The 20,458-nt window shown below is 34.2% G+C and overlaps 1 protein-coding gene across 2 annotated transcripts in view; it reads left to right on the top strand.

The window, feature by feature from the left end:
• KLHDC1 (kelch domain containing 1) overlaps positions 1-20,458 on the top strand; it is a 37,558-nt gene that overhangs the window by 6,627 nt on the left and 10,473 nt on the right. For both annotated transcript variants that reach the window (XM_074544143.1, XM_074544144.1), the window contains exons 3-8: positions 404-521; positions 1,323-1,441; positions 2,710-2,788; positions 4,473-4,556; positions 5,000-5,083; positions 12,872-12,930. In XM_074544143.1, coding sequence (XP_074400244.1) covers positions 404-521; positions 1,323-1,441; positions 2,710-2,788; positions 4,473-4,556; positions 5,000-5,083; positions 12,872-12,930 — 543 coding nt within the window. The remainder of the gene's footprint in view (positions 1-403; positions 522-1,322; positions 1,442-2,709; positions 2,789-4,472; positions 4,557-4,999; positions 5,084-12,871; positions 12,931-20,458) is intronic.

Here is a 20,458-nt window from a genome sequence, read left to right as displayed (position 1 = left end):
ATTATATTTTATATATATTATATTACATTACATTATATTATATTATATTATATTATATTATATTATATTATATTATATTATATTATATTATATTATATTATATTATATTATATTATATTATTTCCATAATATATAATTCTGTATAATCAATGTCCCAGCTCTATTAAAGCTCTCCTAATGTAAATCTCACCTCCAGAAAAATCAAAATACTTTAGAGACACCCAACATCCACCTGGAATTTCTCTTCCACCTCAGGAGCCCAGCTTCACCTGCAGCTCCTCCTTATGGCCCAAACTGGATTTCCACCTTTACATCTAAAAACTCTGAATAAATCCCTTTGGGATTATTGCATTTTGGCAGCTTGGAAAAATGTTTAAATAATGTATTTATTTTGTAATTGCAGGACAATGCACCTGATGGAAGGGGAGTTGCCCACCTCCATGTCGGGCAGCTGTGGCGCCAGCATCAATGGCAGACTCTACATTTTTGGGGGCTTTGATGACAGAGGATACAGCAATAGGGTATTGCAGCCTTTTCCCCATAAAATTGCATTTTTATAACCTCTAATATTGCTCATCTGGTGTCTTTTTATTCGAATTAAAGGGAAATTTTTATGAATGAAACTTTCTATATTTACGCCGCTGCTTTCCCAGTTGGTTTTTTTAAAAAATGTTCTGACAACGTAAATTGGGACTAATCTCTGAAAATCACTTTTTGCTCTTTGCTAGCAGTTCACTGCTTTAAATAATCAGGTAATAGTTAAGGTTAAAATAGAGCTACCAGCTTTCCTTGTAACTGAGAACTGAATTAAGAAAAAATAATTAAGGTTAAAATAGAGCTACCAGCTTTCCTTGTAACTGAGAACTGAATTAAGAAAAAATAATTAAGGTTAAAAGAGAGCTACCAGCTTTCCTTGTAACTGAGAACTGAATTAAGAAAAAATAATTAAGGTTAAAATAGAGCTACCAGCTTTCCTTGTAACTGAGAACTGAGTTAAGAAAAAATAGTTAAGGTTAAAATAGAGCTACCAGCTTTCCTTGTAACTGAGAACTGAATTAAGAAAATAGATTAAATGAGTTGTTTAATCATTGGATAGAAATAAAGTTAGAAATTTTCTAATCTGACTAGAAAATCAGTGAAATCTGCTGAAACTTTCTGCCAATTCTCCACTTTAATTTTATTTTTGTGCTGTATTTCCCATTTTAAATCCATTGCCAGTTCCCCTTTTACTTCCACCCTTCTGGGGGTGGTGGGTTGGTTTTTCTGGTGCTGATTTGTGCTTTTTCTGAACACATTGTCATTTTTTTTTCTTTCCTTTCAAGCTCTATTATGTCAACTTGAGAACAAAAACCGGAACCTACAGGTGGAAAAAAATCACAAATTTTAAAGGTCAACCTCCCACACCTCGGGACAAACTCTCCTGCTGGGTGTACAAAAACAGGTACAAAAATACTGAAAATATTCAAAATATTTGATTTGGTCTTAATTGTAGAGAGAAAAGATAAAAAAGTGAGGAAAACTCAGGGTTGGGGTGGAGGAAACTTTGCTTTTTAGCTTGACTTGCTGGGGGATTTTGTAATAATTTTGTACAAGAGTTTCTTCACATGAACCAATGGGAAATAAATGGTGAGCTGAACTAATGCTAAATAAAATCCCATTTTAGGGGAGGGCTGGGAGATTTAAGGTAAATTTGTGGAATGTTTTATATTTTACAAAGCAATCATGGGTCTATTAGATGATTTTAACACATTAAAAACAGTATAAAATGATAAAAAAGTATATTAAAAAAACAGTATAAAATTACTTTCTCTGCAATATTCATTATTTGAAGCATTCCATTCACCTGCAATAAATCCATTTAGAAAATAAAAACAGAATTGGAGACAGAAAATAAAAACTGCATCCTTCTGTAGTGCTTGGTTGAAAAAATTAATTTGAAGCAAAAAAAAGACTTTTTGTGTCGTGTGGGACAAACCTTGGGAACATTTCTTGCCAAAAATTGGAGACAGAAAATAAAAACAGAATTGGACACAGAAAATAAAAACAGAATTGGACACAGAAAATAAAAACAGAATTGGACACAGAAAATAAAAACAGAATTGGAGACAGAAAATAAAAACTGCATCCTTCTGTAGTGCTTGGTTGAAATATTTAATTTGAAGCCAAAAAAAAGACTTTTTGTGTGCTGTGGGATAAACCTTGGGAACATTTCTTGCCAAAAATTGGACACAGAAAATAAAAACTGCATCCTTCTGTAGTGCTTGGTTGAAAAATTTCATTTGAAGCCAAAAAAAAAGATTTTTTGTGTCCTGTGGGACAAACCTGGGGAACATTTCTTGCCAAAATAAAAACAGAATTGGACACAGAAAATAAAAACAGAATTGGAGACAGAAAATAAAAACTGCATCCTTCTGTAGTGCTTGGTTGAAAAATTTAATTTGAAGCCAAAAAGCCAAAAAAAAAGACTTTTTGTGTCCTGTGGGACAAACCTTGGGAACATTTCTTGCCAAAAATTGGACACAGAAAATAAATAAAAAAATAAGCAGGAGCACTGGAACTTCACTAGGAAAGGAGGCATTTCACTGTCCTGGGGTTTATTTCCATTTTTGCCTGAAAACAGCCCTGGAAATGAACTTTTGGGGAGGGGAGCAGAGGCTGGGGGTGTCTGGAATCATTTTTGAGAATTTGGAATTATTGGTGTTGTTCCAGGCTGGTTTACTTTGGAGGTTACGGCTGCCGGAGGCACAACGAGCTCAGCGACTGCTTCGATGTCCACGATGCATTTTGGGTGAGGTTTGATTGCTGATTTAATTTAAAAAAATCTTTTTTGTCACCCTTGATGAGCAGGAAAATCTGATTTTTTTTTTTATTGATAGCAGCAGCAGAAATGTAAATTCGGAATCTTTTTAGGTTTGAAATTCTGTTTGAAATTTGAAATTCCAGATGCTGCAGGTTGGGAGGGGTGGTTGTTCCACCTATTCCAAATTCCCAGTGCTGGCCTTGGAGTGCAATGAATTAAATGCTGGATTTTAATCTGAAGGCATATTTTGAAAGCTGAAAATCCCAGAAAATTTGAATATTTTTTATAATTAAATATAAAAAATATATTTAATTTTTTAAATATAAAAAATTTTAATATTCATTTAATATATATTTATTCATTTATTATTATATATTTATAATATTAATATATTTATAATATTTTATAATATATTATAATATATTATTATATTTATAATATATATTTATAATATATTATAATATATTAATAATATTAATACTATATATTTATTTATTTATTTAATATATATTATTAATATTAAAATTAAATATATTTAATTTTTAAATATAAAAATTTATGTTTTTATATTTATATAAATATATATTATATATTATAATTATATATATAATATATAATGTATTATAATTGTATATATTATAAAATTGTTTTTATAATATATGTATTTTAATATATATATTTTATATATATTAGTATATATTTATTCATTTATTATTATATATTTGTAATATTAATATATTTATAATGTATTATAATATATTAATATTATATTTATAATATATATTTATAATATATTATAATATATTAGTAATATATAATATTAATAATATTAATACTATATATTTATTTATTTATTTAATATATTATTAATATTAAAATTAAATATATTTAATTTTTTAAATATAGAAAATTTATATTTTTTATTTATATAAATATAAATTTATGTTATATATATTATAATTATATATATAATATATAATACATTATAATTATATATATTATAAAATTGTTTTTATAATATATATATTTTAATATATATATTATATATATTAATATATATAATTATATATAATATTTATATATACTTATATATATATTAATATATATGAAATAATAATTTTATATTTTTATAAATATATTATTTATATGTTAATATATATAAAATATATATTTTTAATAGTTTATTTCTTTGAAGAAATATTCAGGAATTTATAGCTTCCCAAGTCTAGCTGACAAACACTCCGAGTTAATTTATTGAGTTTATTTTCCAGAAAGATTCTTGGATTATCAACTTTGCTACAGCAATTTCTTACCATTAATGCAGAGATGACTGAGCAGAGCATTGACAGGAATCTCCTGACATCAAATATTCAAGACTGACACCCAATAATTGATTTTTTACAATTTCTTAATTTCTCAGTGTGGAATTACAATGAAATTTAGCAGGTGAAATTGGCTGCATGTCTGATGTTGGGGCCCAAAGCTGAAAGGTGAATCTGAGCTGCTGCAGAATCCTTAAAATCTCACCACACATTTTTTCATCAAATTGCCTCTTTTAGTGTAATTTCTGTTTGGACAGATCCCTTCCAGGTTTGTATCCTTCAATAAGCAGCAAGATTTTAACATAAAATATATATTTTATTTAAAATTTCTTCTTTTTTTTTTGTTTCAGGAAGGACAGATATTCTGGGGATGGCACAATGATGTTCATGTTTTTGACACAACCACACAGACTTGGTCTCAGCCAACAATTCGAGTGAGTGGTTTTTAATCTCAATTTGGATTTTACTGAATTTTAAATCCTGTCCCTCCATCCTTGTCCCCAGCCCCTCCAGGCCCTACCAGGGGCTCTGAGCTGAAAAGATTCCCTAAAATTCATAAAACCCAGCTGAGTTTATGCAAGAACTCAGCAGAAGTTGTATCTTTTAAAGAGTGTCTGGCAGCTTTTTAAGGATCTTTTAAGATGTTCTAAAATCCCTCTAAAACCAAATGCAAAATGTGAAATTCCCATTGCAAAGGAAAAGCCAGTTTTGCCACTTTCCATTCTGATTTACACAGGGAGAATTTTTTTGGCTCGTGGTATAACATCAAATTTTAAGATTTGATTTCCAGAGGTTTTTCCTGATGGTTTGTAGATCAGCAAATAAAACTGCCCAGGAGGTTTTTGTGGTGTTTTAAGGATTATTTTGGTTTTTTCAGGGTGGAGATCCACCTCAGCCTCGAGCAGCTCACACATGTGCTGTGCTGGGAAACAAAGGTTACATCTTTGGAGGACGAGTGCTGGTAATTCAATATTTTCTTAGCAGTCATATAATTCTTTTGGCAGTTTTTTTTTCCTTTTTTTTTTGTTTTTTCTTGTCATTTTGTAATTAGAAAAAAAATCCCCAATGTTTTTGGCCTAACCTGGGTGTTCAGGGCTCTGTATGCAGGATGCTGCTTGTCATCACCCTCTACAAAAAAACAAGAATATTTCAGTCTGTAATATTAATGATTGTCCCAGGAAAGGTAAAACACAGATGATGGTGTGGTAAACAACAGATTTGAGTTGGCTTTCTACTTGAATTTTGCCACTTTTTGCACATAAGTGACTGAAATAGAGATGTCTGGAAGAGGTCATGGCCAAAAGGGTGCAATGTGTGCATCAATAATTCAGGGTTGGATTGTGGCTGTGTGATTTTTACCCTTCCTGACTCTTTTTAAGTGAAACAAGCCCCCTGATTAAAGCAGGAGAGACCCAAAGCTCTCAGCAGCACTTGGGATTTCTCCAGTGCTCATTAAAGGAGATTTTCTGCTCAGCTCCTCCCTGCTGAAGCACTGATGTGAGAAACAGATGCTGTAAGGCAACTTAAACCCTCCCAGTTCAACCAGTGACTGTGCACCTTTGTGTTTTGTTTTAATGGAAGTTTTCAGCTCTTTTCACTACAGCTGATTTAGATCCTTTAACCCTGCTCAGCTAGAGGATGAGCCTGGATGTTTTCTGTCTCCAAAATTAACAGTGAAGAAGCTTCTGAGAGCCCCCAGTGCTGTGTTCCTGTAGTTGTGCTGTAAAAAAAGAGAAGGAATTAGTTTGGGAATGAACAGATTCCAGCTGCACCTTGGGAAAGCTGCCACAGCCTCAGCCCTGGATTCCCAAATCCTGGCAAACCAAGCAGTGTCAAACTGCCCTTTATTCCCTGATTTTCCTGCTGGAACATTCCTTTCTAATCTGCACTGCTGCTGCTTGGAGTGACCACACCATGTGCAGCACCTTCCCACCTGCAGGAAGTTTTTATTGAAGTGCTTTTTTTATTGAAGTGCTTTTTATTGAAGTGCTTTTTATTGAAGTGCTTTTTATTGAAGTGCTTTTTTTATTGAAATGCTTTTTATTGAAGTGCTTTTCCAGAGCAAACAGAAAAGCAGAGAATTGAAAGGGCTCCTGTTTGTTCCTGCCATGCTGTGACCTTTGATTTGGGATCTCTGGAATTCCTCAAACCTGAGAGAGCTGCACTCAGCTCCTCACAGAGCTTTGGCCCCAAAGGGGGTTTGCAGATAAATGAAGGGGATCAGGAGTGGGAAATCAGAATTATGTGAGCCCTGTGCTGAGCTCACAGCTGTCACAGCCAGGGCCTGCTCTCCTTGCCATGCTGTGACCTTTGATTTGGGATCTCTGGAATTGCTCCAGCCCCAGAGCTGCACTCAGCTCCTCACAGAGCTTTGGCCCAAAGGGGGTTTGCAGATAAATGAAAATCAGGATCAGGAGATTGGAGGGGAGTGGGAAATCAGAATTATGTGAGCCCTGAGCTGTGTGTGTGTGCTCACCAGCCAGGGCCTGCTCTCCCTGCCATGCTGTGACCTTTGATTTGGGATCTCTGGAATTCCTCAAACCTCAGAGAGCTGCACCCAGCTCCTCACAGAGCTTTGGTCCAAAGGGGGTTTGCAGATAAATGAAGGGGATCAGGAGTGGGAAATCAGAATTATGTGAGCCCTGAGCTGTGTGTGTGCTCCCTGCTCTCCCTCAGGGAACTGGGAGGGACAAACCCAAAATTGGGGCTGCAAAGGTGCCTTGTGCTGCCCTGGCCACTGCAATTCTCCTTTATCTGCAGCTCACCTCTCATTCTGCCCTGCCCTCACAGGGTTCTGTTGGACTGCAGCATTCTGATCTTCAAAGGTTTTTTTTTATTTTTTTTTTTAATTCAGCTTCATTAAAATCTTGCTAAATTTCAGTGAAAGCACTTGGGGGAGCCGTGTCAGAGAAGAGTGAAATGGTGGAAAGATGTGTTTAATTCTGTAGGAGAGCAGCAAGTGTAATTCTCATTATTGATCCATTTTCTGTCCTAGAAATAAATGGAAAGAAACATAAAAAAAAAGGTGAGGGAACATTTCAGTGGGGCTTGAGGAATTCATGTAAGTCACGAAAAGAAAAAGCTAAAGACAGCAGGAAACCCCTCAATTTCCTGACCCCAGCAATAATTCCTCCCCAAAAGATGAAGTTTTGCTTTTCTCCAGAAATTGAGGAGCAAACACGGGGTTGCTCTGCTGCTCCTTCTCCTTCTGGTTCACCATAATACAAATCTTCCCAGGGAAAAGGCTCTGCAAGGAACCAGAAAGGGCCAGGAAGTGTCATGAGGCTTCTCCTCTTCATCTTTCTGGGAGGAAAGGGCACCTTTTCCCAAACTTGGAGCTAGAACTGGTAAAAGAAGATGATGATGATGATGATGGTGATGATGATGATGGGAATCAGTTGTACCAGGAATCATTTGCAAACAGGCTCAGAAGTGTTATGTGGACTCAGTTCCTTCAGGTAAGCCCCTGGAAAAACAGAACTGGGAGAAAGTGGGAAGGAAGCAGAGTTAGTCCAGAGGTTGATGTGAGTCTGATGTTTGATTTCAGTGGAAAAGTTTCACCTTGAGAATGAGGTAAATAAACCAAAATCATTGCAGCAGCTCTTCACACATCTGGTGCCTGAATGTCAGCGTGTTTGTGTTTGCTGTCAGCAAAGCTCAGGGATCCATGGAGCTGCTTTCCCATCTTGGCAAAGCTGGGATAGCTTTGGCTTGGAAATCCAGGAGGGAGAGCTGCAGAATTCCTGGGAATGATGGTGCTCTTAAATCCTGTCCTGCAGAATTCCTGGGAATAATGACACCCTTAAATCCTCTCCTGCAGAATTCCTGGGAATGAGGGTACCCTTAAATCCTCTCACAGAATTCCTGGGAATAATGGTGCTCTTAAATCCTCTCCTGCAGAATTCCTGGGAATGATGGCACCCTTAAATCCTCTCCTGCAGAATTCCTGGGAATAATGGTGCTCTTAAATCCTATCCTGCAGAATTCCTGGGAATAATGGTGCTCTTAAATCCACTCACAGAATTCCTGGGAATGGTGGCGCCCTTAAATCCTCTCCTGCAGAATTCCTGGGAATGATGGTGCTCTTAAATCCTCTCCTGCAGAATTCCTAGGAATGATGGCACCCTTAAATCCTCTCCTGCAGAATTCCTGGGAATGGTGGCACCCTTAAATCCTCTCCTGCAGAATTCCTGGGAATGATGGTGCTCTTAAATCCTCTCCTGCAGAATTCCTGGGAATAATGGCACCCTTAAATCCTCTCCTGCAGAATTCCTGGGAATGAGGGCACCCTTAAATCCTCTCCTGCAGAATTCCTGGGAATGAGGGCACCCTTAAATCCTCTCACAGAATTCCTGGGAATGAGGGCACCCTTAAATCCTCTCACAGAATTCCTGGGAATGGTGGCACCCTTAAATCCTCTCCTGCAGAATTCCTGGGAATGATGGTGCTCTTAAATCCTCTCCTGCAGAATTCCTGGGAATGATGGTGCTCTTAAATCCTCTCCTGCAGAATTCCTGGGAATGATGGTGCTCTTAAATCCTCTCCTGCAGAATTCCTGGGAATGATGGCACCCTTAAATCCTCTCACAGAATTCCTGGGAATCATGGCACCCTTAAATCCTCTCCTGCAGAATTCCTGGGAATAATGGCACCCTTAAATCCTCTCACAGAATTCCTGGGAATGATGACACCCTTAAATCCTCTCACAGAATTCCTGGGAATGAGGGCACCCTTAAATCCTCTCCTGCAGAATTCCTGGGAATGGTGGCACCCTTAAATCCTCTCACAGAATTCCTGGGAATGAGGGCACCCTTAAATCCTCTCACAGAATTCCTGGGAATGAGGGCACCCTTAAATCCTCTCCTGCAGAATTCCTGGGAATGGTGGCACCCTTAAATCCTCCCCTGCAGAATTCCTGGGAATGGTGACACCCTTAAATCCTCTCCTGCAGAATTCCTGGGAATGAGGGCACCCTTAAATCCTCTCACAGAATTCCTGGGAATGATGGCACCCTTAAATCCTCTCACAGAATTCCTGGGAATGAGGGCACCCTTAAATCCTCTCTTGCAGAATTCCTGGGAATGATGGTGCTCTTAAATCCTCTCACAGAATTCCTGGGAATGGTGGCACCCTTAAATCCTCTCCTGCAGAATTCCTGGGAATGAGGGCACCCTTAAATCGTCTCCTGCAGAATTCCTGGGAATGATGGTGCTCTTAAATCCTCTCACAGAATTCCTGGGAATGAGGGCACCCTTAAATCCTCTCACAGAATTCCTGGGAATGGTGGCACCCTTAAATCCTCTCCTGCAGAATTCCTGGGAATGGTGGCACCCTTAAATCCTCTCCTGCAGAATTCCTGGGAATGGTGGCACCCTTAAATCCTCTCCTGAGTTTAGGCTGTGTTTAGGTTGAGTTTATAGGCTGTGTTTAGGCTGTGTTTAGGCTGAGTTTAGTGTGTGTTTAGGTTCAGTTTAGTCTGTTTTTAGGCTGTTTTTAGGCTGTTTTTAGGCTGTTTTTAGTCTGTTTTTAGGCTGTGTTTAGGCTGAGTTGAGGCTGAGTTTAGGCTGAGTTTAGGCTGAGTTTACGCTGTGTTTAGGCTGTGTTTAGGCTGAGTTGAGGCTGAGTTTAGGCTGAGTTTAGGCTGAGTTTACGCTGTGTTTAGGCTGTGTTTAGGTTGAGTTTAGGCTGAGTTTAGGCTGTTTTTAGTCTGTTTTTAGGCTGTTTTTAGGCTGAGTTTAGGCTGTGTTTAGGTTGTGTTTAGGCTGAGTTTAGGCTGAGTTTAGGCTCAGTTTAGGCTCAGTTTAGCCTGTGTTTAGGTTGAGTTTAGGTTCAGTTTAGTCTGTTTTTAGTCTGTTTTTTAGGCTGAGTTTAGGTTGAGTTTAGGCTGTTTTTAGTCTGTTTTTTAGGCTGAGTTTAGGCTGTGTTTAGGTTGTGTTTAGGCTGAGTTTAGGCTGAGTTCAGGCTGAGTTTAGGTTCAGTTTAGTCTGTTTTTAGTCTGTTTTTTAGGCTGAGTTTAGGCTGTGTTTAGGTTGAGTTTAGGCTGAGTTTAGGCTGAGCTTAGGCTGAGCTTAGGCTGAGCTTAGGCTGAGTTTAGGCTGAGTTTAGTCTGTTTTTTAGGCTGAGTTTAGGCTGTGTTTAGGTTGAGTTTAGGCTGAGTTTAGGTTGAGTTTATGCTGAGTTTAGGCTGAGTTTAGGCTGAGTTTGGGCTGAGTTTAGGCTGAGTTTTGGTTGAGTTTAGGCTGAGTTTAGGCTGAGTTTAGGCTGAGTTTAGGCTGAGTTTAGGCTGAGTTTGGGCTGAGTTTAGGCTGAGTTTGGGCTGAGTTTAGTCTGTTTTTAGTCTGTGTTTAGACTGTGTTTAAGTTGAGTTTAGGCTGAGTTTAGGCTGAGTTTATGCTGAGTTTAGGTTGAGTTTAGGCTGAGTTTAGGTCGAGTTTAGGCTGAGTTTAGGCTGAGTTTAGGCTGAGTTTAGGCTGAGTTTAGGCTGGTTTAGGTTGAGTTTAGGCTGAGTTTAGGCTGAGTTTAGGCTGAGTTTAGGCTGAGTTTAGGCTGTGTTTGGGCTGAGTTTGGGCTGAGTTTAGGCTGAGTTTAGGTTGAGTTTAGGCTGTTTTTAGTCTGTTTTTTAGGCTTTGTTTAGGCTGAGTTTAGGCTGTGTTTTAGGCTGTGTTTAGGCTGAGTTTAGGCCGAGTTTAGGCCGTGTTTAGGCCGTGTTTAGGCCGAGTTTAGGCTGTGTTTAGGCTGTGTTTAGGCTGAGTTTAGGCTGAGTTTTGGTTGAGTTTTGGTTGAGTTTTGGTTGAGTTTTGGTTGAGTTTAGGTTGAGTTTTGGTTGAGTTTAGTTTGAGTTTAGGCTGAGTTTAGGCTGAGTTGAGTTTAGGCTGAGTTTAGGCTGAGTTTAGGCTGAGTTTAGGCTGAGTTGAGGCTGAGTTGAGGCTGAGTTTAGGTTGAGTTTAGGTTGAGTTTAGCCTGAGTTCAGGCTGAGTTTAGGCTGAGTTTAGGCTGAGTTTAGGTTGAGTTTAGGCTGAGTTTAGGCTGTGTTTAGGCTGAGTTTAGGCTGAGTTTAGGTTCAGTTTAGGCTGAGTTTAGGTTGAGTTTAGGTTGAGTTTAGGCTGAGTTTAGGCTGAGTTGAGTTTAGGCTGAGTTTAGGCTGAGTTTAGGCTGAGTTTAGGCTGAGTTTAGGCTGTGTTTAGGTTGAGTTTAGGTTGAGTTTAGGCTGAGTTCAGGCTGAGTTCAGGCTGAGTTTAGGCTGTGTTTAGTCTGTTTTTTAGGCTGTGTTTAGGCTGTGTTTGGGTTGAGTTTAGGCTGAGTTTAGGCTGAGTTTAGGCTGTTTTTAGTCTGTTTTTAGTCTGTTTTTAGTCTGTTTTTAGGCTGTGTTTAGGCTGAGTTGAGGCTGAGTTCAGGCTGAGTTGAGGCTGAGTTGAGGCTGAGTTTAGGCTGAGTTTAGTCTGTTTTTAGGCTGAGTTTAGTCTGTGTTTAGGCTGAGTTTAGGCTGTGTTTAGGCTGAGTTTAGGCTGAGTTTAGGTTGAGTTTAGGCTGAGTTTAGTCTGTTTTTAGTCTGTTTTTAGTCTGTTTTTAGGCTGTGTTTAGGCTGAGTTTAGTCTGTTTTTAGTCTGTTTTTAGGCTGTTTTTAGGCTGTGTTTAGGCTGTTTTTAGTCTGTTTTTTAGGCTGTGTTTAGGCTGTGTTTAGGCTGTTTTTAGGCAATGCCCCAAGCCCTCACCATCTGCTGTGTTTATGCTGTCCCTCCCCAAAGTGCTGCTCCCCATTGCCCTGGCAGGCTGGCAGGGCTGGCACTGCTTGGCAGAGGAGCTGTGGAATTGCTGAAATCCCTGGGACATCTCCCAGGGATTCCTCCTCTCAGCCTGGCTCTGCCTCCCAGCATCTGCCCCTGGAGCAAAATCCTCTTTTTCCTAATAGATCTATGGAGTGCCCAGGGAGAAAAGGAGCTGGAAGGTAAGGCCAGAACCATTCCCTACATCCCAGCTGGTGGTTGTAGCTCCCAGGGGAAGGAAAGCACAAAAATCCCTTTTTCTCCTCCTCCACCTCCCCAGGCAGGCACAGATTCCTCCACTTCTCCATCTCCATCCCAGGCAGACAGCAAGAGGGAATATTTCCAATTCCCATTGGATTTAATGGCAAATGCTAAAGGCTCCTAAATAAATCAACCTTGCTGGATGGACAATTCTGGGAATGCAGCACTACCAGGATACTCCAAGGAGTAGCGACCCAACTTCTGCTCACAAAGCCAAGCAGAGTCCAACACCTTCTGCCAGCAGTGCTGTGGATGGAAATTCAAAATATTTGCAGGAACTGGATAAAATCCCCACAAATTCTTCACTTTTAGAAGCTCAAATTCCCCCCATTTCTGCCAGCAGTGCTGTGGATGGAAATTCAAAATATTTGCAGGAACTGGATAAAATCCCCACAAATTCTTCACTTTTAGAAGCTCAAATTCCCCCCATTTCTGCCAGCAGTGCTGTGGATGGAAATTCAAAATATTTGCAGGAACTGGATAAAAATCCCACAAATTCTTCACTTTTAGAAGCTCAAATTCCCCCCATTTCTGCCAGAGTGTTGCATGGTTTTTGTGAGGAGAAAAGCTTTTCATCTGCCACAAAAATTCAGATTTATGGGTACAGATTTCTTCAAATTATTGGTGCTTGGAATATTCTGTCCCAGGAAGGCCTCACTGAAATATTTGGTTTATTGTTTGCTTAAAATAACCCAAGTGGGATTTTATTTTATTTCTTTGTTTTAGCAAACCAGGATGAATGATTTGCACTGCCTGAATTTAGACACTTGGACTTGGTCTGGAAGGTAAGTTTGCTTTTGGGAAACTTCAAAGGGAATTTAGAAGATGGAAACAAATTGGTAAATAGCTCCAGAGCCATGAAATCCTAAAAAAATGAAGATTTTTTTTTCCAAAATTCAAGTTATTTCCATATTGTGGTCCAAGAAAAGCTCAGGAGATTTATCTGTTATTTAGTATAGTATATATATTAAAAAATATATATTTATAAATTGGATCACTGTAAATTTTTATATAAATATTTAGATTTATATACTTACATATTGGACCACTGTAAATTTATATATCAATATTTCTATTTACATATTTATATGTTGGATCACTGTGAATTTATAGATTAAAAATATAAAAACTTATATGCTTATATATTGGATCACTGTAAATTTTTATATAAATATTTATATTTCTATACTCACATACTGAATCACTATAAATTTACATGTAAATATTTATATTTATATACTTACATATTGGACCACTGTAAATTTATATATCAATATTTCTATTTATATATTTCTATATTGGATCACTGTAAATTTATATATTAAAACTATAAAATACTTATATGCTTATTTATTGGATCATTGTAAATTTATATATACAAATTGATATTTATATACTCACATATTGGACCACTGTAAATTTATATAAAAACATTTCTATTTATATATTGGATCACTGTAAATTTTTATATAAATATTTATACTTATATACTCACATACTGAACCACTATAAATTTACATATAAATATTTATATTTATATATTTACATATTGGACCACTGTAAATGTATATATCAATATTTCTATTTATATATTTCTACATTGGATCACTGTAAATTTATATATAAATATATTTATATACTCACCTATTGAACCACTGTAAATTTACATATAAATATTTCTATTTATATACTTACATATTGGACCACTGTAATTTTTTATATAAACATTTCTATTTATATATTTCTATATTGGATCACTGTAAATTTATATATTAAAGCTATAAATATTTATATGCTTATTTATTGGATCATTGTAAATTTATATATACAAATTGATATTTATATACTTACATATAGGACCACTGTAAATTTATATATAAATATATTTATATACTCACCTATTGAACCACTATAATTTTACATATAAATATTTCTATTTATATATTCACATATTGGACCACTGTAAATTTATATAACTATTTCTACTTATATATTTATATATTGGATCACTGTGAATTTATAGATTAAAAATATAAAAACTTATATGCTTATATATTGGATCACTGTAAATTTTATATAAATATTTATATTTATATACTCACATATTTGACCACTGTAAATATATATAAAAACATTTATATCTATATATTGGATCACTGTAAATTTATATATTAAAAATATAAATACTTATATGCTTATATATTGGATCATTGTAAATTTATATATACAAATTGATATTTATATACTTACATATTGGACCATTGTAAATTTATATATCAATATTTCTATTTATATATTTATATATTGGATCACTGTAAATTTATATATTAAAAATACAAATACTTGTATGCTTATGTATTGGATCACTGTAAATTTATATATAAATATTTATATTTATATACTTACATATTGGACCACTGTAAATTTATATATCAATATTTCTATTTATATATTGGATCACTGTAAATTTTTATATAAATATTTCTATTTGTTTATTTATATATTGGACCACTGTAAATTTATATAAATATTTCTACTTATATATTTATATATTGGATCACTATAAATTTTTATATAAATATTTATATTTATATACTTACATATTGGACCACTGTAAATTTTTATATAAACATTTCTATTTATATATTTCTATATTGGATCACTGTAAATTTATATATTAAAACTAGAAATACTTATATGCTTATTTATTGGATCATTGTAAATTTATATATACAAATTTATATTTATATACTTACATATTGGAACACTGTAAATTTATATATGAATATTTCTGTTTATATACTTATATATTGGATCACTGTGAATTTATAGATTAAAAATATAAAAACTTATATGCTTATATATTGGATCACTGTAAATTTTTACATAAATATTTATATTTATATACTCACATATTGGACCACTGTAAATTTATATTAAAACATTTCTATTTATATATTGGATCACTGTAAATTTTTATATTTATATTTATATTTATATTTATATACTCACATATTGGACCACTGTAAATATATATAAAAACATTTATATTTCCATATTGGATCACTGTAAATTTATATATTAAAGCTATAAATACTTATATGCTTATTTATTGGATCATTGTAAATTTATATATACAAATTGATATTTATATACTTACATATTGGACCACTGTAAATTTATATATGAATATTTCTATTTATATACTTACATATTGAACCACTATAAATTTACATATAAATATTTCTATTTATATACTCACATATTGGACCACTGTAAATTTATATAAAAACATTTCTATTTATATATTGGATCACTGTAAATTTATATATAAATATTTCTATTTCTATACTTATATATTGGATCACTGTAAATTTATATATAAATATATTTATATACTCACCTATTGAACCACTATAAATTTACATATAACTATTTCTACTTATATATTTATATATTGGATCACTGTAAATTTTTATATAAATATTTATATTTATATACTCACATACTGAATCACTATAAATTTACATGTAAATATTTCTATTTATATACTTACATATTGGACCACTGTAAATTTTTATATAAACATTTATATTTATTTATTTATATATTTGATCGCTGTAAATTTATATATTAAAAATATAAATACTTATATGCATATATATTGGATCACTGTAAATTTATATATTAAAACTATAAAATACTTATATGCTTATTTATTGGATCATTGTAAATTTATATATAAATATATTTACATACTCACCTATTGAACCACTATAAATTTACATATAAATATTTCTACTTATATATTTATATATTGGATCACTGTAGATTTATATAAAAATATTTCTATTTATATACTTACATACTGAACCACTATAAATTTACATATAAATATTTATATTTATATATTTACATATTGGACCACTGTAAATGTATATATCAATATTTCTATTTATATATTTCTATATTGGATCACTGTAAATTTATATATAAATATATTTATATACTCACCTATTGAACCACTGTAAATTTACATATAAATATTTCTATTTCTATACTTATATATTGGACCACTGTAAATTTATATATCAATATTTCTATTTATATATTTCTATATTGGATCACTGTAAATTTATATATTAAAACTAGAAATACTTATATGCTTATTTATTGGATCATTGTAAATTTATATATACAAATTGATATTTGTATACTTATATATTGGACCACTGTAAATTTATATATCAATATTTCTATTTATATACTTACATATTGGATCACTGTAAATTTATATATCAATATTTCTATTTATATATTTCTATATTGGATCACTGTAAATTTATATATTGAAAATATAAATACATGCTTATTTATTGGATCATTGTAAATTTATATATACAAATTGATATTTATATACTTACATATTGGACCACTGTAAATTTACATATAAATATTTCTATTTATATACTTACATATTGGATCACTATAAATTTACATATAAATATTTCTATTTATATACTCACATATTGGACCACTGTAAATTTATATAAATATTTCTACTTATATATTTCTATATTGGATCACTGTAAATTTATATATAAATATATTTATATACTCACCTATTGAACCACTGTAAATTTACATATAAATATTTCTATTTCTATACTTATATATTGGATCACTGTAAAAGTATATATCAATATTTCTATTTATGTACTTATATATTGGATCAGTGTAAATTTAGGAATTTTCTGTTCAGCTCTTGCAGCACCTCTGCAGAGTTTTAGAAACTGAAAGAATATATTTAAAAAACTGAAAAAACCCCTTAAGTTATTGGTGGAAAAAAAGAGTTTTCAGTGTTTGCTGCTGTTGGCACCTGCCAGGAGATCAAGTGTTTGTATTTATTCATTATTATTTATTCCTCTGATCACAAAAGGATCTAATAATTATTTATTAATGAATAAATTAGCATTAGCATCCAGCAGCAAATTGCAAAATTCATTTCAGCTGCCCTGCCCACCTGCCTTGAGCTCTACTAAACTCATTCAATATTTGGTTATTTCTGGTACTGAGATCGTTTCTTGTGCATGAAAATTGAAATTTTATCCATTATCAGCATCTGTTTGATTTTTTTTTGGCCAATTTTAGAAGATTTTTTTCTTCACTTGGATTTAAACAAAAATTGCAGCTTGGCCTTGAGTGCCAGGTGGAGCAGGGCACTTGTGCAATCCCTGATAAACTGATTTTTTGGGATATCAGGATCTTTGCTGTTCACATTCCCAAGCAAACCCAAGTAAAATAAAAATCAATTTCAATACAGCCCAACAGAAATAAATCTCAATTTTATCAATAACAAAGCTCCATCTGTTCTGTGCTTAGGAATCCTCCCTTTCCTGATATTTATTGATTTCAGTCTGGGTGATGCCTTTTGGATCAGGGGTGAAACCACAAATCCTTTTGTCATTTTGTCATTTAAAATCCTTTTCCTTGTAGTGGAGAACCCAGAGCCCCTCAGGATTCACCCCTTTGATCCCCATTAACTGTTCCTACATGAACATGGAATTATTTCTGTATTTCATCTCTTTTTGCACTGCCAAAACACCCAAGGTGGCTCTAGGACAAACTGGAATTTTCTGCCAAATCAATGTCCTACATGAACATGGAATTATTTCTGTATTTCATCTCTTTTAAGGTGGCTCTAGGACAAACTGGAATTTTCTGCCATATCAATGTCCTACATGAACATGGAATTATTTCTGTGCTTCATCTCTTTTTGGCCAAACACCCAAGGTGGCTCTAGGACAAACTGGAATTTTCTGCCAAATCAATGTCCTACATGAACATGGAATTATTTCTGTGCTTCATCTCTTTTTGGCAAAACACCCAAGGTGGCTCTAGGACAAACTGGAATTTTCTGCCAAATCAATGTCCTACATGAACATGGAATTATTTCTGTATTTCATCTCTTTTAAGGTGGCTCTAGGACAAACTGGAATTTTCTGCCAAATCAATGTCCTACATGAACATGGAATTATTTCTGTATTTCATCTCTTTTTTTGGCCAAACACCCAAGGTGGCTCTAGGACAAACTGGAATTTTCTGCCAAATCAATGTCCTACACGAACATGGAATTATTTCTGTATTTCATCTCTTTTAAGGTGGCTCTAGGACAAACTGGAATTTTCTGCCAAATCAATGTCCTACATGAACATGGAATTATTTCTATATTTCATCTCTTTTTTTGGCCAAACACCCAAATTGGCTCTAGGACAAACTGGAATTTTCTGCCAAATCAATGTCCTACACGAACATGGAATTATTTCTGTATTTCATCTCTTTTAAGGTGGCTCTAGGACAAACTGGAATTTTCTGCCAAATCAATGTCCTACATGAACATGGAATTATTTCTGTGCTTCATCTCTTTTTGGCCAAACACCCAAATTGGCTCTAGGACAAACTGGAATTTTCTGCCAAATCAATGTCCTACATGAACATGGAATTATTTCTGTATTTCATCTCTTTTTTTGGCCAAACACCCAAGGTGGCTCTAGGACAAACTGGAATTTTCTGCCAAATCAATGTCCTACATGAACATGGAATTATTTCTGTATTTCATCTCTTTTTGGCCAAACACCCAAATTGGCTCTAGGACAAACTGGAATTTTCTGCCAAATCAATGTCCTACATGAACATGGAATTATTTCTGTATTTCACCTCTTTTAAGGTGGCTCTAGGACAAACTGGAATTTTCTGCCAAATCAATGTCCTACATGAACATGGAATTATTTCTGTATTTCATCTCTTTTTTTGGCCAAACACCCAAGGTGGCTCTAGGACAAACTGGAATTTTCTGCCAAATCAATGTCCTACATGAACATGGAATTATTTCTGTATTTCATCTCTTTTTTTGGCCAAACACCCAAGGTGGCTCTAGGACAAACTGGAATTTTCTGCCAAATCAATGTCCTACATGAACATGGAATTATTTCTGTATTTCATCTCTTTTTGGCCAAACACCCAAATTGGCTCTAGGACAAACTGGAATTTTCTGCCAAATCAATGTCCTACATGAACATGGAATTATTTCTGTATTTCACCTCTTTTAAGGTGGCTCTAGGACAAACTGGAATTTTCTGCCAAATCAATGTCCTACATGAACATGGAATTATTTCTGTATTTCATCTCTTTTTTTGGCCAAACACCCAAGGTGGCTCTAGGACAAACTGGAATTTTCTGCCAAATCAATGTCCTACATGAACATGGAATTATTTCTGTATTTCATCTCTTTTTGGCCAAACACCCAAATTGGCTCTAGGACAAACTGGAATTTTCTGCCAAATCAATGTCCTACATGAACATGGAATTATTTCTGTATTTCACCTCTTTTAAGGTGGCTCTAGGACAAACTGGAATTTTCTGCCAAATCAATGTCCTACATGAACATGGAATTATTTCTGTATTTCATCTCTTTTTTTGGCCAAACACCCAAATTGGCTCTAGGACAAACTGGAATTTTCTGCCAAATCAATGTCCTACATGAACATGGAATTATTTCTGTATTTCATCTCTTTTAAGGTGGCTCTAGGACAAACTGGAATTTTCTGCCAAATCAATGTCCTACATGAACATGGAATTATTCCTGTATTTCATCTCTTTTTGGCAAAACCCAAAGTGGCTCTAGGACAAACTGGAATTTTCTGCCAAATCAATGTCCTACATGAACATGGAATTATTTCTGTATTTCATCTCTTTTTTTGGCCAAACACCCAAGGTGGCTCTAGGACAAACTGGAATTTTCTGCCAAATCAATGTCCTACATGAACATGGAATTATTTCTGTATTTCATCTCTTTTAAGGTGGCTCTAGGACAAACTGGAATTTTCTGCCAAATCAATGTCCTACATGAACATGGAATTATTTCTGTATTTCATCTCTTTTAAGGTGGCTCTAAGACAAACTGGAATTTTCTGCCAAATCAATGTCCTACATGAACATTGAATTATTTCTGTATTTCATCTCTTTTTTTTGGCCAAACACCCAAGGTGGCTCTAGGACAAACTGGAATTTTCTGCCAAATCAATGTCCTACATGAACATGGAATTATTTCTGTATTTCATCTCTTTTTGCACTGCCAAAACACCCAAGGTGGCTCTAGGACAAACTGGAATTTTCTGCCAAATCAATGTCCTACATGAACATGGAATTATTTCTGTATTTCATCTCTTTTTGGCCAAACACCCAAATTGGCTCTAGGACAAACTGGAATTTTCTGCCAAATCAATGTCCTACATGAACATGGAATTATTTCTA

The sequence above is a fragment of the Zonotrichia albicollis genome, chromosome 6 (genome assembly GCF_047830755.1).
Source record: "Zonotrichia albicollis isolate bZonAlb1 chromosome 6, bZonAlb1.hap1, whole genome shotgun sequence".
NCBI classification, from domain to species: Eukaryota; Metazoa; Chordata; class Aves; order Passeriformes; family Passerellidae; genus Zonotrichia; species Zonotrichia albicollis.
The sequence above is the reverse complement of the archived record's forward strand: the minus strand, read 5'-3'. Positions and strand labels throughout refer to the sequence as shown.